At 58.1% G+C, this 15,737-nt stretch overlaps 1 protein-coding gene across 30 annotated transcripts in view; it reads right to left on the reverse strand.

Moving 5' to 3' along the window:
- The window catches only part of TMC6 (transmembrane channel like 6), a 22,567-nt gene continuing 6,830 nt past the window's right edge, over window positions 1-15,737 (reverse strand). For 13 of the 30 annotated variants that reach the window (XM_086356355.1, XM_086356352.1, XM_086356360.1 and 10 more), the window contains 13 exons: window positions 15,497-15,687; window positions 14,255-14,399; window positions 13,468-13,623; window positions 12,891-13,042; window positions 12,713-12,794; window positions 12,458-12,555; window positions 10,814-10,909; window positions 10,467-10,542; window positions 9,322-9,455; window positions 9,005-9,181; window positions 8,848-8,926; window positions 5,859-5,926; window positions 4,678-4,932 (listed from right to left, as the gene is read on the reverse strand). In XM_086356355.1, coding sequence (XP_086212481.1) covers window positions 4,866-4,932; window positions 5,859-5,926; window positions 8,848-8,926; window positions 9,005-9,181; window positions 9,322-9,455; window positions 10,467-10,542; window positions 10,814-10,909; window positions 12,458-12,555; window positions 12,713-12,794; window positions 12,891-13,042; window positions 13,468-13,623; window positions 14,255-14,399; window positions 15,497-15,687 — 1,521 coding nt within the window. In that variant the 3' untranslated portion in view covers window positions 4,678-4,865. Of the gene's footprint in view, window positions 614-3,368; window positions 3,842-4,677; window positions 4,933-5,486; window positions 5,698-5,858; window positions 5,927-8,847; window positions 8,927-9,004; window positions 9,182-9,321; window positions 9,456-10,466; window positions 10,543-10,813; window positions 10,910-12,457; window positions 12,556-12,712; window positions 12,795-12,890; window positions 13,043-13,467; window positions 13,624-14,254; window positions 14,400-15,496; window positions 15,688-15,737 lie in introns of those variants that run through there. The other 17 variants (XM_086356348.1, XM_086356341.1, XM_086356349.1 and 14 more) reach the window with 4 other exon arrangements.

Raw genomic sequence — 15,737 nt, forward strand, 5'->3', positions numbered from 1 at the left:
TGAGCGCCTGAACTGAGATGTTCTTTTGTTTCAGTAAAGTAGCCTTAAGTATTTTTGGGGGGGGGTACAGACCATTTTTAAAGTCTTTATTGACTTACAATATTGCTTCTGTTCTATGTTTTGGTTTCCTGACCGAGAGACACGTGGGATCTTAGTTCCCCACCCAGGGGTCGAACCCGCAGCCCCTGCATTGAAGGGGAAGTATTAACCCCTGGTCCTCCAGGGAAGCCCCAGCCTTAGATGACTGTGCATAGCGTCTTGTACAAGGACTGCTGAGGTGACGGCACTGGCTACAGCAGCAGCAGCCTGTCCCCACGGGCTTCAGGCCGCAGTCAGGAGTCCGAGCACTTGGCACTGGCTCCCAGGCCCACCCCGGGATCGCCTGCCACGACCATAAGTTCAGCGCCAGTTCTGCTGTCTCATCGGGATTGTGAAGATATCCTCTTGAAGACCAGCCGAAACGTCCTTTGTGACTTCTGCTCAGAGACCAATGGAGCAAGTGTCTCCTCCTCTCTTACACTCCTAGGGGCCTCGGCCACATTTTACCGAGAAGACAGGACCCAGGTTGGCTCCGGAGGTCAAGACGGAAAGCTCCTGGCTCTGACCGGCCTCTCTAGAAGACCCAGGAAGAGAGCACGGGAGGACCAGCGTCAGGAGAAGAAGGGCTAGAGGAAGAGTGAAGCTCAGAACACGGACGATCAGAACACACGCGGCATCCTGAACTTGTGTAAACCTGGAGGCCACGACTCCACCAGGAGCTCGAGCCAGCCCTTCCCCGGGTGTTCACCTGGTCCCCTGTGAGTCCAGAGTCACCACAGGGGAGCAAACCATCCCAGCGCCTCACTGGAGAACAAGCTCAGTGCCACCGGGACGGCCGAAGGTGAGGCAGACTTCCTGGAGGAGGTGGCTCTTTCCTCCCAAGCCCAGGGAAAACGGGACACGTGGGAGCACAGAGGAGGATGAGTGACTGCCTCCTGGCCTGGAGCAGGGCCGGGCCCTGCTACCCACAGATGAAAAGGAGACTTGGTGTCTGGAATCAAGAGAAAAATTGGAGGCTCAGAACTGTACTGTTGTTTTTTTTTTAACTCATTCTGTCAACACTGTGGGAGAAGGCAAAGACGTCAGGATGCTCAGCGGGGAGAAGCCTGGTGTGTGGAGAAAGGACTTCTGAATGGGGAGAAAGGGTTGGGAAGGAGCCACCTTGGCCAGCCCTGATTCTAAGGACATAGGCCACAAGACCCGAGGAGCTGAGTGTGTGTTCACTGAGACAGGAAGGTGTTTCAAGAAGACTATTTGCAAGAATAGAGCACATGGGGTGGAACAAGAAGAAGTCACATAGGAGTCGTGATGGAAACATGCGGTTAACTTACTAGCGTCTACACATCAGCTCTCCCAGCAGAAGTGCTGTCGACCGGCTTCGCCTGTGTGAGTGGTGAGCTCAGTCGTGTCCGACTCTGCACCCCCATGGACTGTAACCTGCCAGGCTCCTCTGTCCGTGGCCTTCTCCAGGGGAATCTTCCCAACCCAGGGATCAAACCCACGCCTCCTGCATCGGCAGGCAGTTTCTTACCACACCACCTGGGAAAACTTCCCTGAACGGCAGTCCCACGCTGCAGGTGTGACCCAGGAGCCTGGCTCCCCAGTCACCGTGAAATCCTGAAGCTTGTTTCCAAACACACCCCCGAAGTGCACAGAAGCTTCGGGCTTAAGTGACATTTCAGATACTGGTTCTCCGTCCTGACTGCATGTCAGAATTATCCAGAAATTTCTTAAAATCCCAGAACCCAGGGCACATCATAAATCCATTCCACCAGAGTCTCTGGTCGAGTGTACAGGCATCAGGGTCTTTAAATCTCCCCGGTTGATTCCACTGAGTGGCCAAGGCAGAGGTGGTGTCCGAGGGAGCCTGTTGGTAGGCTGAGACTGTCAGCCTCCCACCCACTGGAATTCAGCCACTTGCAAGAGCCCAGTGGGTCTCATTTGTCAGTTTACGCTTTTTTCTTTTTCTTTTTTTTTTTTTTTAAAGCAAAACTGTTACGTGCCAGGCATGGTGCTAAGCACCACGTGGGACTGTGTCCATTGTTCCAACAACCCCAAAAGGGGAGGAACAGGGACTGGGAGAGGTTACGGAATGTGCCAAGGCCATGAGCTGATGAGCATCAAACCCAGGCCCCTCTGACTCCACAGCCTTGCTCGGTCAGGGCCCCTTGGGCTCCATCACGGAATATTACAGCTGGAGGCTCGAGGCCACATGTGTATCAGAAGCCACTGTGATGGGCTACGGACGTGCCTGGAAAGAGAACTGACTGGGACGGGGGCGGAGCTAGTGACTCTGGAATTTGAACCCCGCCAGCCAGGCAGCTGGGTGCCACAGCCCTGGGAAGAATCTCTTCTCTGGAAAACCTTGGCCTTGATCTTGAGGTCCTTCAACTGATTGGACAAGGCCCACACACATCGCAGGGGACAGTCTCCTTAAAGTCAGCTGACTGGGTGCTGGGCGCCTGCAGAATGCCTTCACAGCAACACCTTGGTTAGCGCTCAATGGCCAGGGACACCACCTGACTGGCACACGGTGCCTGCAGAAATGCCCGCAGGCTTCTGGCCCGTTTGTCAGCAGCAGCTTGTCCTGACCTCAGTCGTTGCGAGGCAGGCAAAGTGAGCCCAGCCAGTCATAACTGGCGGCACCAGCTCAGACTGGACGTGGTCAGTTTATGATGTCCATACATCCATCCAAAAGCGCTCTTCACGTGGAGGTGGGCATCTGGGAGTGCTGGCCCTGAGAGCCCAGGTCAAGTCTCCCCACCCGACTTCACCCACCCAGCGGTGCTCATGCCCGGAACCGCAGCCAAGAGCTGCTGCCAGCTCCTCGAAGAGGTCCCCAAGCATCACCTGCCTGGTACCAGACACAAGCAAGAGTCCTGATGTCGGGTTCCCGAGAAAGTCAGGTGGCGTCTGTCCCGCACGTCTGCCAAACGCAGGAGCGCCCCCTCGACGTGGGACAGTCCTCAAAACAGGGACCATCTGGGGTTAGCATGGGCCCAGCTGGGAGCGTGGCAGATGGCAGAGGTGTCCCCATGGCCCACCTGCGCCCCCCAAGCCAGGCTTTGCTCCCCCAGGTTCCCCATGGAGATGAGGATTGAGGGCCTATTGCCGCTCTCCCATCCTTTCCCACAGGGCTGCTCCCCCAGCTCCTGCGGACAGCGGGCCCTGGTCAGTGACAGCTCTGTCCCCTCCTCCCCACACCCTCGGGCCCACGGCCTCCCACAGGTTCCTCAAGCTCTGCCTGGCAGGACTGGGGTCACCTCACTCCGCCACAGGCCTGGACACTGGCTGCCCTTCCACCTGCCAAAGGCTCCTCTCTCCACAGCTCATTAGCAAATGACCCACCTTATTTCAGTTCAGTCACTCTGAACTGTCCAACATGTTCATGTCTGAACAGTTGTGTCCGACTCTTTGCGACCACATGGACTGCGCTCCAGGCCTCCCTGTCCATCACCAACTCCCGGAGTTTACTCAAACACATGTCCATCGAGTCGGTGATGCCATCCAACCATCTCATCTTCTGTCGTCCCCTTCTCCTCCCACCTTCAATCTTTCCCAGCATCAGGGACTTTTCCAATGAGTCAGTTCTTCGCATCAGGTGGACAGAGTATTGGAGTTTCAGCTTCAGCGTCAGTCCTTCCAATGAATATTCAGGACTGATTTCCTTTAGGATGGACTGGTTGGATCTCCTTGCAGTCCAAGGGACTCTCAAGAGTCTTCTCCAACACCACAGTTCAAAAGTGTCAATTCTTCGGCACCCAGCTTTCTTTATAGTCCAACTCGCATCCATACAAGACTACTGGAAAAACCATAGCTTTGAATAGACGGACCTTTGTTTGGCAAAGTAATGTCTCTGCTTTTTAATATGCTGTCTAGGTTGGTCATAGCTTTTCTTCCGAATGAAATGAAAAGACACATGCTCCTTGGAAGAAAAGCTATGACCCATCTCTGCTGCTGCTGCTGCTAAGTCGCTTCAGTCATGTCCGACTCTGTGCGACCCCATAGACGGCAGCCCACGAGGCTCCCCCGTCCCTGGGATTCTCCAGGCAAGAACACTGGAGTGGGTTGCCATTGCCTTCTCCAGTGCAGGAAAGTGAAAAGTGAAAGTGAAGTCGCTGAGTCTTGTCCGACTCTTAGCGACCCCATGGACTGCGGCCCACCAGGCTCCTCATCCATGGGATTTTCCAGGCAAGAGTACTGGAGTGGGGTGCCATTGCCTTCTCCGTGACCCACCTCAGTTCCTCCCTAAATTTGCCCTCCACCCAGTAACCACTGAAAGCATCACTTCATCATCCGCCACCACACATTCCATATCTGTCCCCTGTACTCTTCCCCCCACCTCACCACAGCCCCCAAGCAGGGCAGCCCTGGAGGCTGCAGTGTGGTGCATCCCTGCTACGAGGGCCTGCGCCAGCAGAGGGCGCCCTGCACTCAGCACTGAAGCCCTGCAGTCTGTTCCATCCAGAGCCCGGCACTGGGGGAGGCCACAGGGCTGGGCCTGGCCAGGAAGACAGCCTTGAAGAAAGAGGGAGAAATTGGAGGCAGAAGAATGCAGGCTGCAGGCCCCGGGGGCACAGCCATACCTGCGCACGCCTGGACAGGCCTGGGTACAAGCACAGACTCCCACAAGATAAGCCCATTTTGCAAAACATGTTTAATTAGAATAAATAAGAGTTCCGGGCAGGGTACACAAGGGGTGCTCCAGCCTCAGGTGGGCTGCAGAGCCTGCCCCCTGCCCCCATCCCCAGTTGTCTCCCAGCGGGGTCACTTCAGGCGGCATCTGCCTGCAGGGCCGCAGGAACCAGGCTGCCAGCCTGGCGCTCTTACTGGGCGTCCCAGCCGTCTGTGAGCAGGGCTGGGGGTGTCACGGCCTCCTCGGTTCTACCAGCCCTGCCAGAAAGGGAAGTCAGCGAGGGGCCCCCGGCGTCGGGCAGTGCGCGCCGGTCACCCCCTTAGGCCACAGGACGCCCTAGCAGCTTCCTCATGAGCTCTGAGAAGGGGAAGGAGCGGGAAGAGGCCAGGATTCACCACTGACACCTGGCCGAGGGTGACCCCAGGGACTGCAGCCCGCCAAGCTCCTCTGTCCATGGGATTCTCCAGCCAAAGACACTGGAGTGGGCTGCCATGCCCTCCTCCTGGCCGGGGTGTGGGGAGGATGTCTTATTAGATGGCTCATTCTAGGGTGGGGGGACTCCTGCTGCCCAGGGTGGGGATGGGGAGCCCCAAGGGCTTCCACCTGCAGACCTCAGCCAGCCCCCCTGGCTGGGCAGGGGCTGGGGAAGGGGGTGTGTGCATCCCCAAGTGTGTCTGTCTGTCCAGGCGGCAGGAAGATGTCTGAGTGTGCCTCCCCATTCCCGGACTTAAGCACAGGCAACAGATGCAGGGTGAGATGTGCGGCCGTGGGAGCAGGCCCTGCACTCCTGATGCAGCAGCATCTGGGGGCAGGATGTTCACCCCATGGCAAGAAAGGGGCGGGGCCTGAGGAGAAGGCCAGCTAGACCGACCCCCTGACTCATCAAGACAGGGGATGCAGAGAGGAGGAGGAAAAGGGTGTGAGAGACCCCAGCTCAACCCTGCCCCCTGCACACAGTTCACTTCCTTTTTTCCTTTCTCACCAGACTTAAGTTCTCCTCCTGCCCCAAATGCCCCACACACCTGAGGAGAAAAGGGGGGGGAAGTGGACAGGGGAGTCCCAAGAAGTTAAGGGCCACCCGGGGAGGCCAGCAGCCACTCCCCACCCCTGACTCCTGGAAGGAAGGGGCCTCTGTCCATTCCCTGCTCCCCCACCCTGCAGACTCCCCTCCCAGGCCCCTCACCTGCTCTTCTCCTTCCTCTCGTAGACACGCTGAAGCTTGTTGATCAAGAAGATTTTGTCCTCCCCCTCCTAGAAACACCAGAACACAGAGAGCAGCTGTCCACTGCATGTCCATCCAGAAGTGGCCTGCTCCAGTATGGCACTCTGAGGGGCTCTCAAAGATTTGACCCCGTGAACACGAAAAGTTTAAAGAAAGGAGACAGAGGTACCAAGCAAGAACGAGGAAAAACTGAGAACCCTACAGTGGGCACATACACACACACACACACACACACACACAGCTTAGCCTCCTAGCAGCCAATGTGAAAAGGGAAATGTGCTGATTCACACAGCGAGGGCTGCCACCAGAAACAAGCCTGACTCAATATATAACCAGTCCTGCTACTTAGTAAGTCTGCCCTGGGGAAATTACCTCCTCTCTGACCTCGGTCACTGTGTGCTTGGGTCATGGGGTTTGTATGGGTTTTCTATCATTGCGCTAATCGATTACAGAAAGTTAGTGGCTTAAAGCAACACAAATTCAACACCTTTCGGTTCTAGAGATCAGAAGTCTACAATAGGGCTTCTCTGGTGGCTCAGTGGTAAAGAATCCGCCTGTCAATGCAGGAGACACAAGTTCAAGCCCTGGTCAGGGAAGACCTCACATGTCATGGAGCAACTAAGCCTGTGCACCACAGCTATCGAGCCTGCGCTCTAGAGCCCAAGAACCGCAACTACTGAGTCCAAGCACCACAACTACTGAAGCCCGAGCACCCTGGAGCCCGTGCTCCGCAGCAAGAGGAGCCACCACAAAGAGAAGCCCACGCTGCAGCTAGAGAAAAGCCCAGCAGCAACGAAGACCCAGCACAGCCAGACAGAAGGAAACAAAATTTTCTAAAGTCCACAGTGGTCTCACTGGGCTAAAATCAAGGAGTGAGGAGGGCTGGTTCCTTCTGGAGCCTCCAGGGAGAATCTGTCCTCGCCTTCTTCAGCTTCTGAGTCTGCCCACATCCCTGGGCTCACAGCCTCCTCCCATCTGCAGAGCCAGCAGCGTCCAGTCAAGTCCTTCTTACACTCTTTTCTCTGATACTGACTCTCCAACTTCCTTTTCTAAGGGCTTTATCATGCCCACCCAAATGATCCAGGACAATCTTCCCCACCTCCAGATCAGCAGATGGAATTACAGCAACTGTAATTCCATCTGCAATCCTGAACCCCCAACTCCAATGCCAGGTGACATGGCTCATTCACAGCTCCTGGGTTTAGGACAAGGACATCTTTGGGGCAGCGATCAACCAATACTTTGGCCACCAGATACGAAGAGCCAACTCATTGGAAAAGACCCTGATGATGGGAAAGATTGAGGGCAGGAGGAGAAGGGGGCGACAGAGGATGAGATGGTTGGATGGCATCACCGACTCAACAGATGTGAGTTTAAGCAAACACTGGGAGATGGTGAAGGACAGGGAAGCTTGGCGTGCTGCAGTCCATGGGGTCGCAAAGAGTTGGACATGACTTAGCGACTAAACAACAACAAATCAGCCAACCCAGGGCTCTTTCGACAAATGACTGTGAAAAGTGCATAAAGGTTTAAAGTCGAGAACCCGGTTAAACATCCGGCAGACTTCAGGGCCCATGCAGCTCCAGGGTCAGACTGGGTTTCTGGTAGGGAGCCTTCACAAAGAGAAAACAGCAATTCTGCTCGAATGCGTCCTGGGTGCCGGGGACCCTGGCTCACCCAGGAAGATGCTGAGACAGACACACCTCCAAGATGGGTCCTCCCCATTGTCTCTCCACCGAGTTGGTGGGTACAGAGGGCCGTGCGCCTGAGTAAGCCGCCCTGCTCAGTCCCAGGAGAAGATGCTCCGAGTGCTGGCGGAGCTCAGACCAGCAGCCCCAGACTCAGAACCGGGCCCGTGCTCAGCCTTGGTGGGAGACGCTGCCCACCACGAGGGCCGCCTGGGGAACTGTCCTTCAGCTCCTAGAGGAACGGCAGGCGGAACAAGGCGAACCAGGGGTTCTCCTCTCAATGCCCCTGTGCATCCCGCCGGGTACCTCAGGTCCCGAAGAACTACACAGCAGAGCACGAGCCAGTTGGGAAAAACAACCCATTTCCAACAGCTGGGGCCAGGCAACCCCCCTCAGCCAAAACGCCCAGCCTGAGCCCTGCCTGCTGTTTGTAGAAGCATTGCATTGCTTACAACCCAATAAAAAGTGGAAGCAGTCCCCAGGAGATCCTCCCACTTGGAAAGACCTAACTCTGAGCCCCTGCACCAACCAGCCAGCAGCAGGCTCACACGAGCTGCAGCCCAGCCCGGTCCCGCCTTGGCTGACCCCCCGCAGTGGACCCTCAGGTCACTTCTAACGCAGGATGGCGGGGAGCTACCAGCCCTGATGTGACTGCCTGGGGAACACAGGCAGCAGCTGGCCCCAAGGTGGGCTCAAGCATTGAGTACACAAGGGAGAAACCGGAAAGGAAAGGGAGAAAAGGAAAAAAAAATAGCAGTGGGGAGAGTAATGTCGGGGCCCTAGGGACAAGGTCAGAGGCCACTGAGTATTCAGGGAGAACTGCTGTCACTGACACGTGCTCCTGAGCAGCCAGCCCAGACCTGGGCAGGGTAAGGACCAGGCGAAAGGCTCCTGCCGTCCAGGCAAACGCCAGCCCGAGTGACCCTGACTGTCAGGGCAGTGACTTGCCCCAAAGGTGATGGGAGGTCCAGTAACTGAGCAGGGAGGAGGGAGGGACAGCCCATGAGGCAGGGCTGGGCGACCTCTGGGGGACTGGGGGTGGGGGGGGCGGTCGTCGGAGAAGCACCTCTGGAGCCCTCCTCCCAGCGGGCTCTTTGCAGATGGGCAGCCTGGCTGCCTCCCATCTACAACTCTGATGAATACAAACTATGTATCTCAATTGATATAATTTGCTTAGCAAACAACCCCTTTCCACAGCCCAGATCCCAGGGAGGTTAAAAGCCTGGAGGGACCCTGGGTGGAGGGCTCAGAGGGGCACTCACGTTGCTGATTTGCTCCTTGAGGAGGCAGATGACCTTCCGCTGGCCCTTCACCACCTGGATGTTGAGGTAGATCACAGCCCTGCGGGAGACGGGCGGTCAGGCTGGGCCCCTCGCAGGAGCCCCGGGGGTGGCAGAAGCCAGGGACCCCGTCACTCACAGCAGCAGGGCTGACACCAGGTAGATGGGGAAGGTATCTTCCACCAGGTAGCGGTGGATCCAGGGCAGCCAGGAGACGCGGGGGCCCGCCTTCTCCAGGCGGCGCACCCACACCTTCCCCGCCTCATACATGGTGTCCAGGGTCCGGAAGGGGCCGCAGGTGCTTGAGGGCTTCACCCTGGGGGAAGAGGGTGGGCGGCGTGACCCCTGAGCCCGGGCAAAGGGCCGCTCCACACCACCCGAACCTCGGCCAGCAGTCAGAGCCTCGCCAGGCGGCCTTCCCCACACCCCAACCCCGGAGGCCAGGCGCCCACTCACTGCCAAACAGCGTAGCAGAGGAAAACGGCCGCGCCCAGGAAGGAGGGGAAGCAGAGCAGGGAGATGAAGACGGTGCTCATGTGGGACGCCTTCCAGGGCCTGCGGGGTGCCTGGCAGTTGGCCATCAGGCTGGCCTGGGGACAAAGGCTGCGTTTGGCCACCACCACCCTGCCGTCCACCACCCCCACTCCCAGGCCTGGTGGGGCCTCCCAGAGCGAACAGGACGGAAGCCCGCCGTGGGCTGAGGGGGTGCTGCGCTTCCAGCACCCTGAGCCCGGCTTCCAGCCTGAGCCAAGACCTCAGAACAGCCCGACAGAGAGGCAGACGCTCGAAATCCTAAGCCCGCAGGCTGGGGAGGGCCAGTGGGGCCACCTCCCCGTCTGCAGAGGAGAGACCAATGGACATGGGGGGATGCTTGGCCAGCTCACTTGTAAGCAGGAGGGATGCTACTCAAAGCCACCTCCATTGACTAAAGGTCTCCAGTGGGCCAGACCCACGCCCTGGGCTTTATAAACGTCATCTCCAGCAGTGCCCCCTAGGGCACCATCCATAGGGTTTTTTTTGTTTGTTTTATTGTTTAGTCACTAAAGCATGTCAGACTTTTTGTGACCCCACGGACTGTAGCCTGCCAGGCTCCTCTGTCCATGGGATCTCTCAGGTAAGGATACTGGAGTGGGTTCCCATTTCCTTCTCTAGGGGATCTTCCCAACCCAGGAATCGAACCCATATCTCCCGCTCAGCAGGTGGATTCTTTACCACTGAGTCACCTGGGCAGACCATATCCCCTGTGTACAGATGAGGAAACACGGGGAGCAGAGGAGAGGAGGTGCTGGTTCTGAGCGCCTCTGAGCCCCCGGCTGGAAGCCCTGACCTGTACACACGGGCACGTGGCGACAACCATAGACCCTAACGGGATGCTGCCAGCCTGCCAAAGGCAGAGATTCGGGGCCAGAAATCAGCTGGGGTCTGTGCGACTGACCCCAGAGGGTGGCCCTGGGCTGCCAGCCGCGTACCACCCAGGCCAGGGAAGAGTTCTAATGTCCTAGGGCTCCGTGTTGCCGGCCCAGCGGCCACCCTGGCTGCACACGCTCCCCAGGCCTGCTGCCCCCCGCGCCCCCACCCCCAGGACCCAGCAACACCTTTACCTTCTTAATGTAGAAGAGGAGCAGCAGTTTAATGATCTGCATGGCGGGCAGGAGCGGGGAAAAGAGGACCCCCAGCCTGAGGAGGGCGTGGAGAAGAGAGGACTGCAGTCCAGGGTCTGGGGTCCTGACCCCCGGGCTGCTCCCCAGGCCCAGAACTGTCCCCCCAGGCCTGGCTCAGGATCAGACCTCGAGGAAAGCCCAGCAAGGGGACTGGAGCCTGGGTCCACTGGGAGCTGAGGGGTCAGGTCACTCCAGAATCCCAGGACTGGACCTTGCTGGGGCCTTGAGGGGGAAGGGGTCAGCCTCCCCGGGGGCTGGGCAATGGGACACACAAGGGAGATGCTCACCAAGTCAGGGTCTGCCCGTAAATCAGCTCCAGAACATTTCCTGCAATGTCGAACTCAGGCTTCCCCTTCCTCTTAAGCTGCTTCTCAGAGAAAAGCCTGGGGCAGAAGAGCCCGGGGGTCACTAAGGAGGACCGATCCCCGAGACCAGCCCGAGGGACGCTGGGACCCCACCCTGACCCGCACGGCAAGCTGACGAGCCAGCCCACCCCTCCCAGTGCCCAGCGATGTTGAGGGGAGACGGCGGACTGGGGTCCCACACGGAGGGGTCTGCACTGCAGCTGACTTAGTCTCTGTCCATTTTCTAAGCACGTGCGATACACCCCAGTGCAAACATGCACGTTGGCATCAAAGGTGTTACTGCTTTTTAAAAATCTTATTCCCTGGTGGCTCAGACGGTGAAGAATCTGCCTGTGATGAGGGAGACCCAGGTTCGATCCCTGGGTCAAAAACTTCCCCTGGAGAAGGGAAAGTATTCTTGCCTGGAAAATTCCATGGACAGAGAAGCCTGGCAGGCTGCAGTCTGTGGGGTTGCAAAGAGTTGGACACGACTGAGCAACTTTCACTCCCTCCCTGGTGAAAGTGAATTGAAAGTCGCTCAGTCGTGTCTGACTCTTTGCGACCCCATGGACTATACAGTCCATGGAATTCTCCAGGCCAGAATACTGGAGTGGGTATCCCTTCTCCAGCGGATCTTCCTGACTCAGGAATTAAACCAAGGTCTCCTGAATTGCAGGAGGATTCTTTCCCAGCTGAGCTATCAGATATGGCATCCCTCTTGGTGGCTCAGTGGTAAAGAATCCACCTGCCAGTGCAGGAGACACAGTTTGATTCCTGGCCCTGGAAGATCCCACATGCCATGAGGCAATTAAACCAGTGCGCCCCGACTACTGAGCCTATGCTCTAGAGCCTGGGAGCCACGACTACTGAACCCACATGCCACAATCACTGAAGCCCCAAGCCCTAGAGCTTGTGTTCCACGGCAGAAGAAGCCGCTACAGCGAGAAGCCTGCACACAGCAACGAAGACCCAGCACGGCCAAGGAAAAAAAAGATTTTCTAAAAAAAATATTTTTATTATTATTGAGGCCTCCCTGGTGGTCCAGTAGTTAAGACTCCACGTTTCCACTGCAGGGGGCAGGGGTTCGATCCCTGGTCGGGGAAGTTCTGCATGCCACGAGGTGCGGCCAAAAATAAAAATCAATCTTGAAAAAATTTTAAGTAAAAATCTTATTATTTTTAAATTCCAATGTTCTCAAAGAAAACACAAAAAAGAAGGAAATGACACCTGCCATGCTAGCACCCACAGCCAGGACAGCTGAACACATTCTTCCACTTTCTGTGCTTCCTCCCGACCCTTTTTCCCTTGACGGATTAGACTACATGCATCATTTTGAAACCTGTTTTCCTTTCCGATCTAAAAATACGCTACATCCTGTTTTCTCAGGGTTTTTCTCAGTTTAACGATATTTTACAGAAGAGCTGTCATGGGTGGAAATTTGTGGTCCCAGTGTGGGGTCAGGTCCTGATTTTCAGAGGCCTGAGGACCGCCCAGGTGACCCCACCTCCACCACACACGCAGGGGAGGATGCTAGGAGCCCTTCTGCAGGGGATGCCCAGGTGCGGGGACCCAGCCTGCGGGCCTCACCTCCACACCAGCTCCCCCAGAAGCGTGTCCAGCAGCGTGAAGATGAAGTCCATCACCATGAGCCGGTACAGCTCCTGGCCCACGAAGTTCTCCCAGCACTGAAACGGAGGCGGCCTCAGCCCCCACCCTCCCCTGCCACCAGGGTGCCCCCAGGACGCTTGCGGACAGAGCCAGGGAAGGTCAGGCAAGGGCTGGCTGCTGTGAGGGGCCCGGGGAGCCCCAGGCCCCCACCAGCACCGCCCAGCCCACCCTCACCTGGTCCTTCAGGGTGCCCACCCTGCGGCCCAGCCAGTGGTAGCAAAGAATCCCCAAGGTGACCATCTTGAGGATGAGGTTCCTGCGGAAAAGGGTGGGTGCATGGGCTGAGGGCAGGGCGCCTGGGAGACAGAAGTCCCGCCCCAGAAACCCGCACCTGGCCCAGCTAGCCTCGCACCTGCAGATGGCCACGTACACCTCCAGCACTGGGGAGTCGTGCCGCTCCAGGGCGGCCAGGATGCGGAACAGGTAGGGGCCCCCCAGGTTGAGGAGGCAAACCACCAGGGGCAGGAGCAGCAGGACAGCCTCCCGCTCCGCGGACACTGGGCTCTGCTGGGGCGGGGCGGGGCGGGGCAGCGGTCCCCGGAGGGGCCCAAGGACAGGGTCAGGTCCACTGCCGGGCCCGGCCGCGGTGGGGAAGGGGCTGCAGGGAGGGGTCTGGGGGGACAGAGCAGGTGCAGATGCAGGCACACCTCCCCCACCCCAGGCCCTGTGTTCAAACCGCACAGGAAGGGGGGCGGGAGGCGGAGAAGGGAGGATGGAACGCAGGTGTCGGAAAAAAAGTGAAAAGAGAAACCAAAAGACAAGAAAACAAAAGGACGTCATAATAGCGTTAGAACTAGAATGAGAACAAGGCCCGGGAGGAAAGTGTCCTCTGGAGGGGGCCGGGGCGGAGGGTGTGGGAGGCCAGGGGCCCCAGCTAATAAAGCGGGAGGCCCCGGCCTCCTCGGGGGCCGCCCGCGCCCTCTCCGCACCTTGATCATGAGCTCCGAGAACGTGTAGACAGCTAGGGTGCAGCCCAGAGTGGTGCCCAGACATAGTAGCCACACGAGCCCCAGCACAGCCACCCGTCGCAGCTGCCCGCACGCGCTCCGGCGGTGCTGGCGTGACTGCCATTCAGCCAGCAGCTCCTGCAGGTGACAGCGAGCCTGTTCCCCAGGGCACAGACACGCGGGGACCTGCCCACGCGAGCACCACACCCCGGGGGGGCGCACGGAGCCGACACACGGGGAGGCTTGGGGTCGGGGGCGGCCAGGGCTCACCTTCCGCCTGCCCCCGGTACCACGGCCTGTGGCTCCGTCAGAGGCCCCGTCTCCAGGGACGTGGCCTGCCCCCCACCTGCCTACTGAGCCGTGCTGCCTGCAGACAGCTGTTCCCTCACCGACTAGGAGCCATGGGACGCTCCCTGAGGGCCCGACAGCTGGGTCAAAACTGAGCGCCCGTGACTCGAATCCCACAGCAGGGACCCCCAACAGCAGAGACTCTTCCAGGAGGCCCAGCTCAGCCACCCTCTGGCCCAAAGGGCCATGGGCAAGGGACTGAGACCTCACTGTTCTCACTTGTACCCCAGGGCTACCGGGGGGGCTGGGAGTGCGGGCCAGCTGGCACAGTGGAGGCCTCTTCCTGCCAGGGCCGGAGGACACGGGGCCTTCAAGAAGAGGAAGCCCTTCTCGAAGGCCCACTGCAGGGCCCCAACTGGTGTTCCCCTGGACATGGGGGTAGCAGACCGTGGCCCCAGGGGGCTGTGAGCCCCCAGCTCACCTTCAGCTGGGTTCGGATGTTGTCGTGCTGAAGCCGGGTGGCCCATCTCTGGGTCACTTTGTAGTCCCAGGAACAGAAAACGGTGATGGCGTGGACCCCCGAGGTGCTGCCCACTCGGTAGCTCTCCCCGAAAGAGCGGGACATGCTGGGAGAAGCAGAGCCAGGCTTGGCAAAAGGCGAAGAGGCCGGGAGAAACAGATCTGACAAAGTGCACCGGCCACTCACAGGAGGCCCCCCACCCCCGGCCAGTGCTGATGGGCCTCCGGCCACTCTCCCTGCCCTTCCTCTAGCCCAGAGCTCTCAGCCTCCTGGGGTGGACCACCGCCCACCCTAGGTCAGACCTGTCCAGCAGGATGCCCAGCAGCCACAAAGGGCTAGAAATGGGGTCAGCTCCACTCCCCACCACCACGCCGGCTGCCTCCCACCCAGACGTGGCTAGAGAAGCTTCTGGCTTGCCTCAGGACCTGTGCACTGCCTCTTCTGAGAACCAGAGTACCTTCCTCTGTCTTTCCCTTGCTGCCCTTATTTAACCTCCCTCTGTGGTACTAGGGCCACCCCCCTAGGAAGCTGGTCTGACTCCCATGCTCCATAACACCTGAGCAACGCAACAGTTTCCCAGCCTCTTCACTGGCCTGTCTTCTCCTGTACACAGCAAGCGTCTCAAGGATGTGCACAGAGCTCATTTATCTTCCTGCCCTGAGCAGAGCGCAGCAAATGTGTGTGGAGTGGATGGGTGTGTGGATGAAAGTATGGATGGAAGGAAGGATCTACAGACGCATGGTTGATGGATAGATGGATGGATAGAGTGATGATGGATGGATTGTTGTTGTTCAGACTCAGCTGTGTCCAACTTTGTGACCCCAAGGTGGACTGCAACAAGCCAAGCTTCCCAATCCTTCTCTATCTCCCGGAGTTTGCTCAAACTCATGTCCCTACCATCCAACCATCTCATCCTGTGTTGCCCCCTTCTCCTCTTGCCTTCAATCTTTGGACGGATGAGTGGATGGGAAAATGGATGGGTGGGTAGCTAGATGGATGACTGGATGGGTGGCTGGATGGATGAAGAGATGATGAATGGATGGGTAGCCAGATGGATTAATGGATGGACAGATGAACGGATGAATGAACGGAGGGAGTGATGACGGATGGATAGGTAGACAGATGGATGAATGAATGAACAGATGGATGCATGGGTTGGTCAGTGATGCTCAGAACTGGGTTCACACGGCAGAGAGCCATTACCTGTAGACCAGAGTGATGCAGGTGATAAAGAAAGCTGCCCCCAGGGTGAAGAGGTAGGCCAGCGGCATGCTGTAGGGCAGGCTGCCCGCCTCGGGAGTGCACTGGCTGCCATCCAGTGGGGAGGCACAAGGCTGGTTCAACGTGGCGTTACTGTAGTAGCCGTAGTACATGACACTGTGGGTGAGGTAGCCCTGCGGAGAAAACGCCTGGCAGGGTCAGGGAGTCTGCCCTCCTGGCAGCT

The sequence above is a fragment of the Bos grunniens genome, chromosome 19, assembly GCF_055505025.1.
Source record: "Bos grunniens cultivar Pamir isolate PY7600 chromosome 19, Bosgru_T2T1.0, whole genome shotgun sequence".
NCBI lineage: Eukaryota > Metazoa > Chordata > Mammalia > Artiodactyla > Bovidae > Bos > Bos grunniens.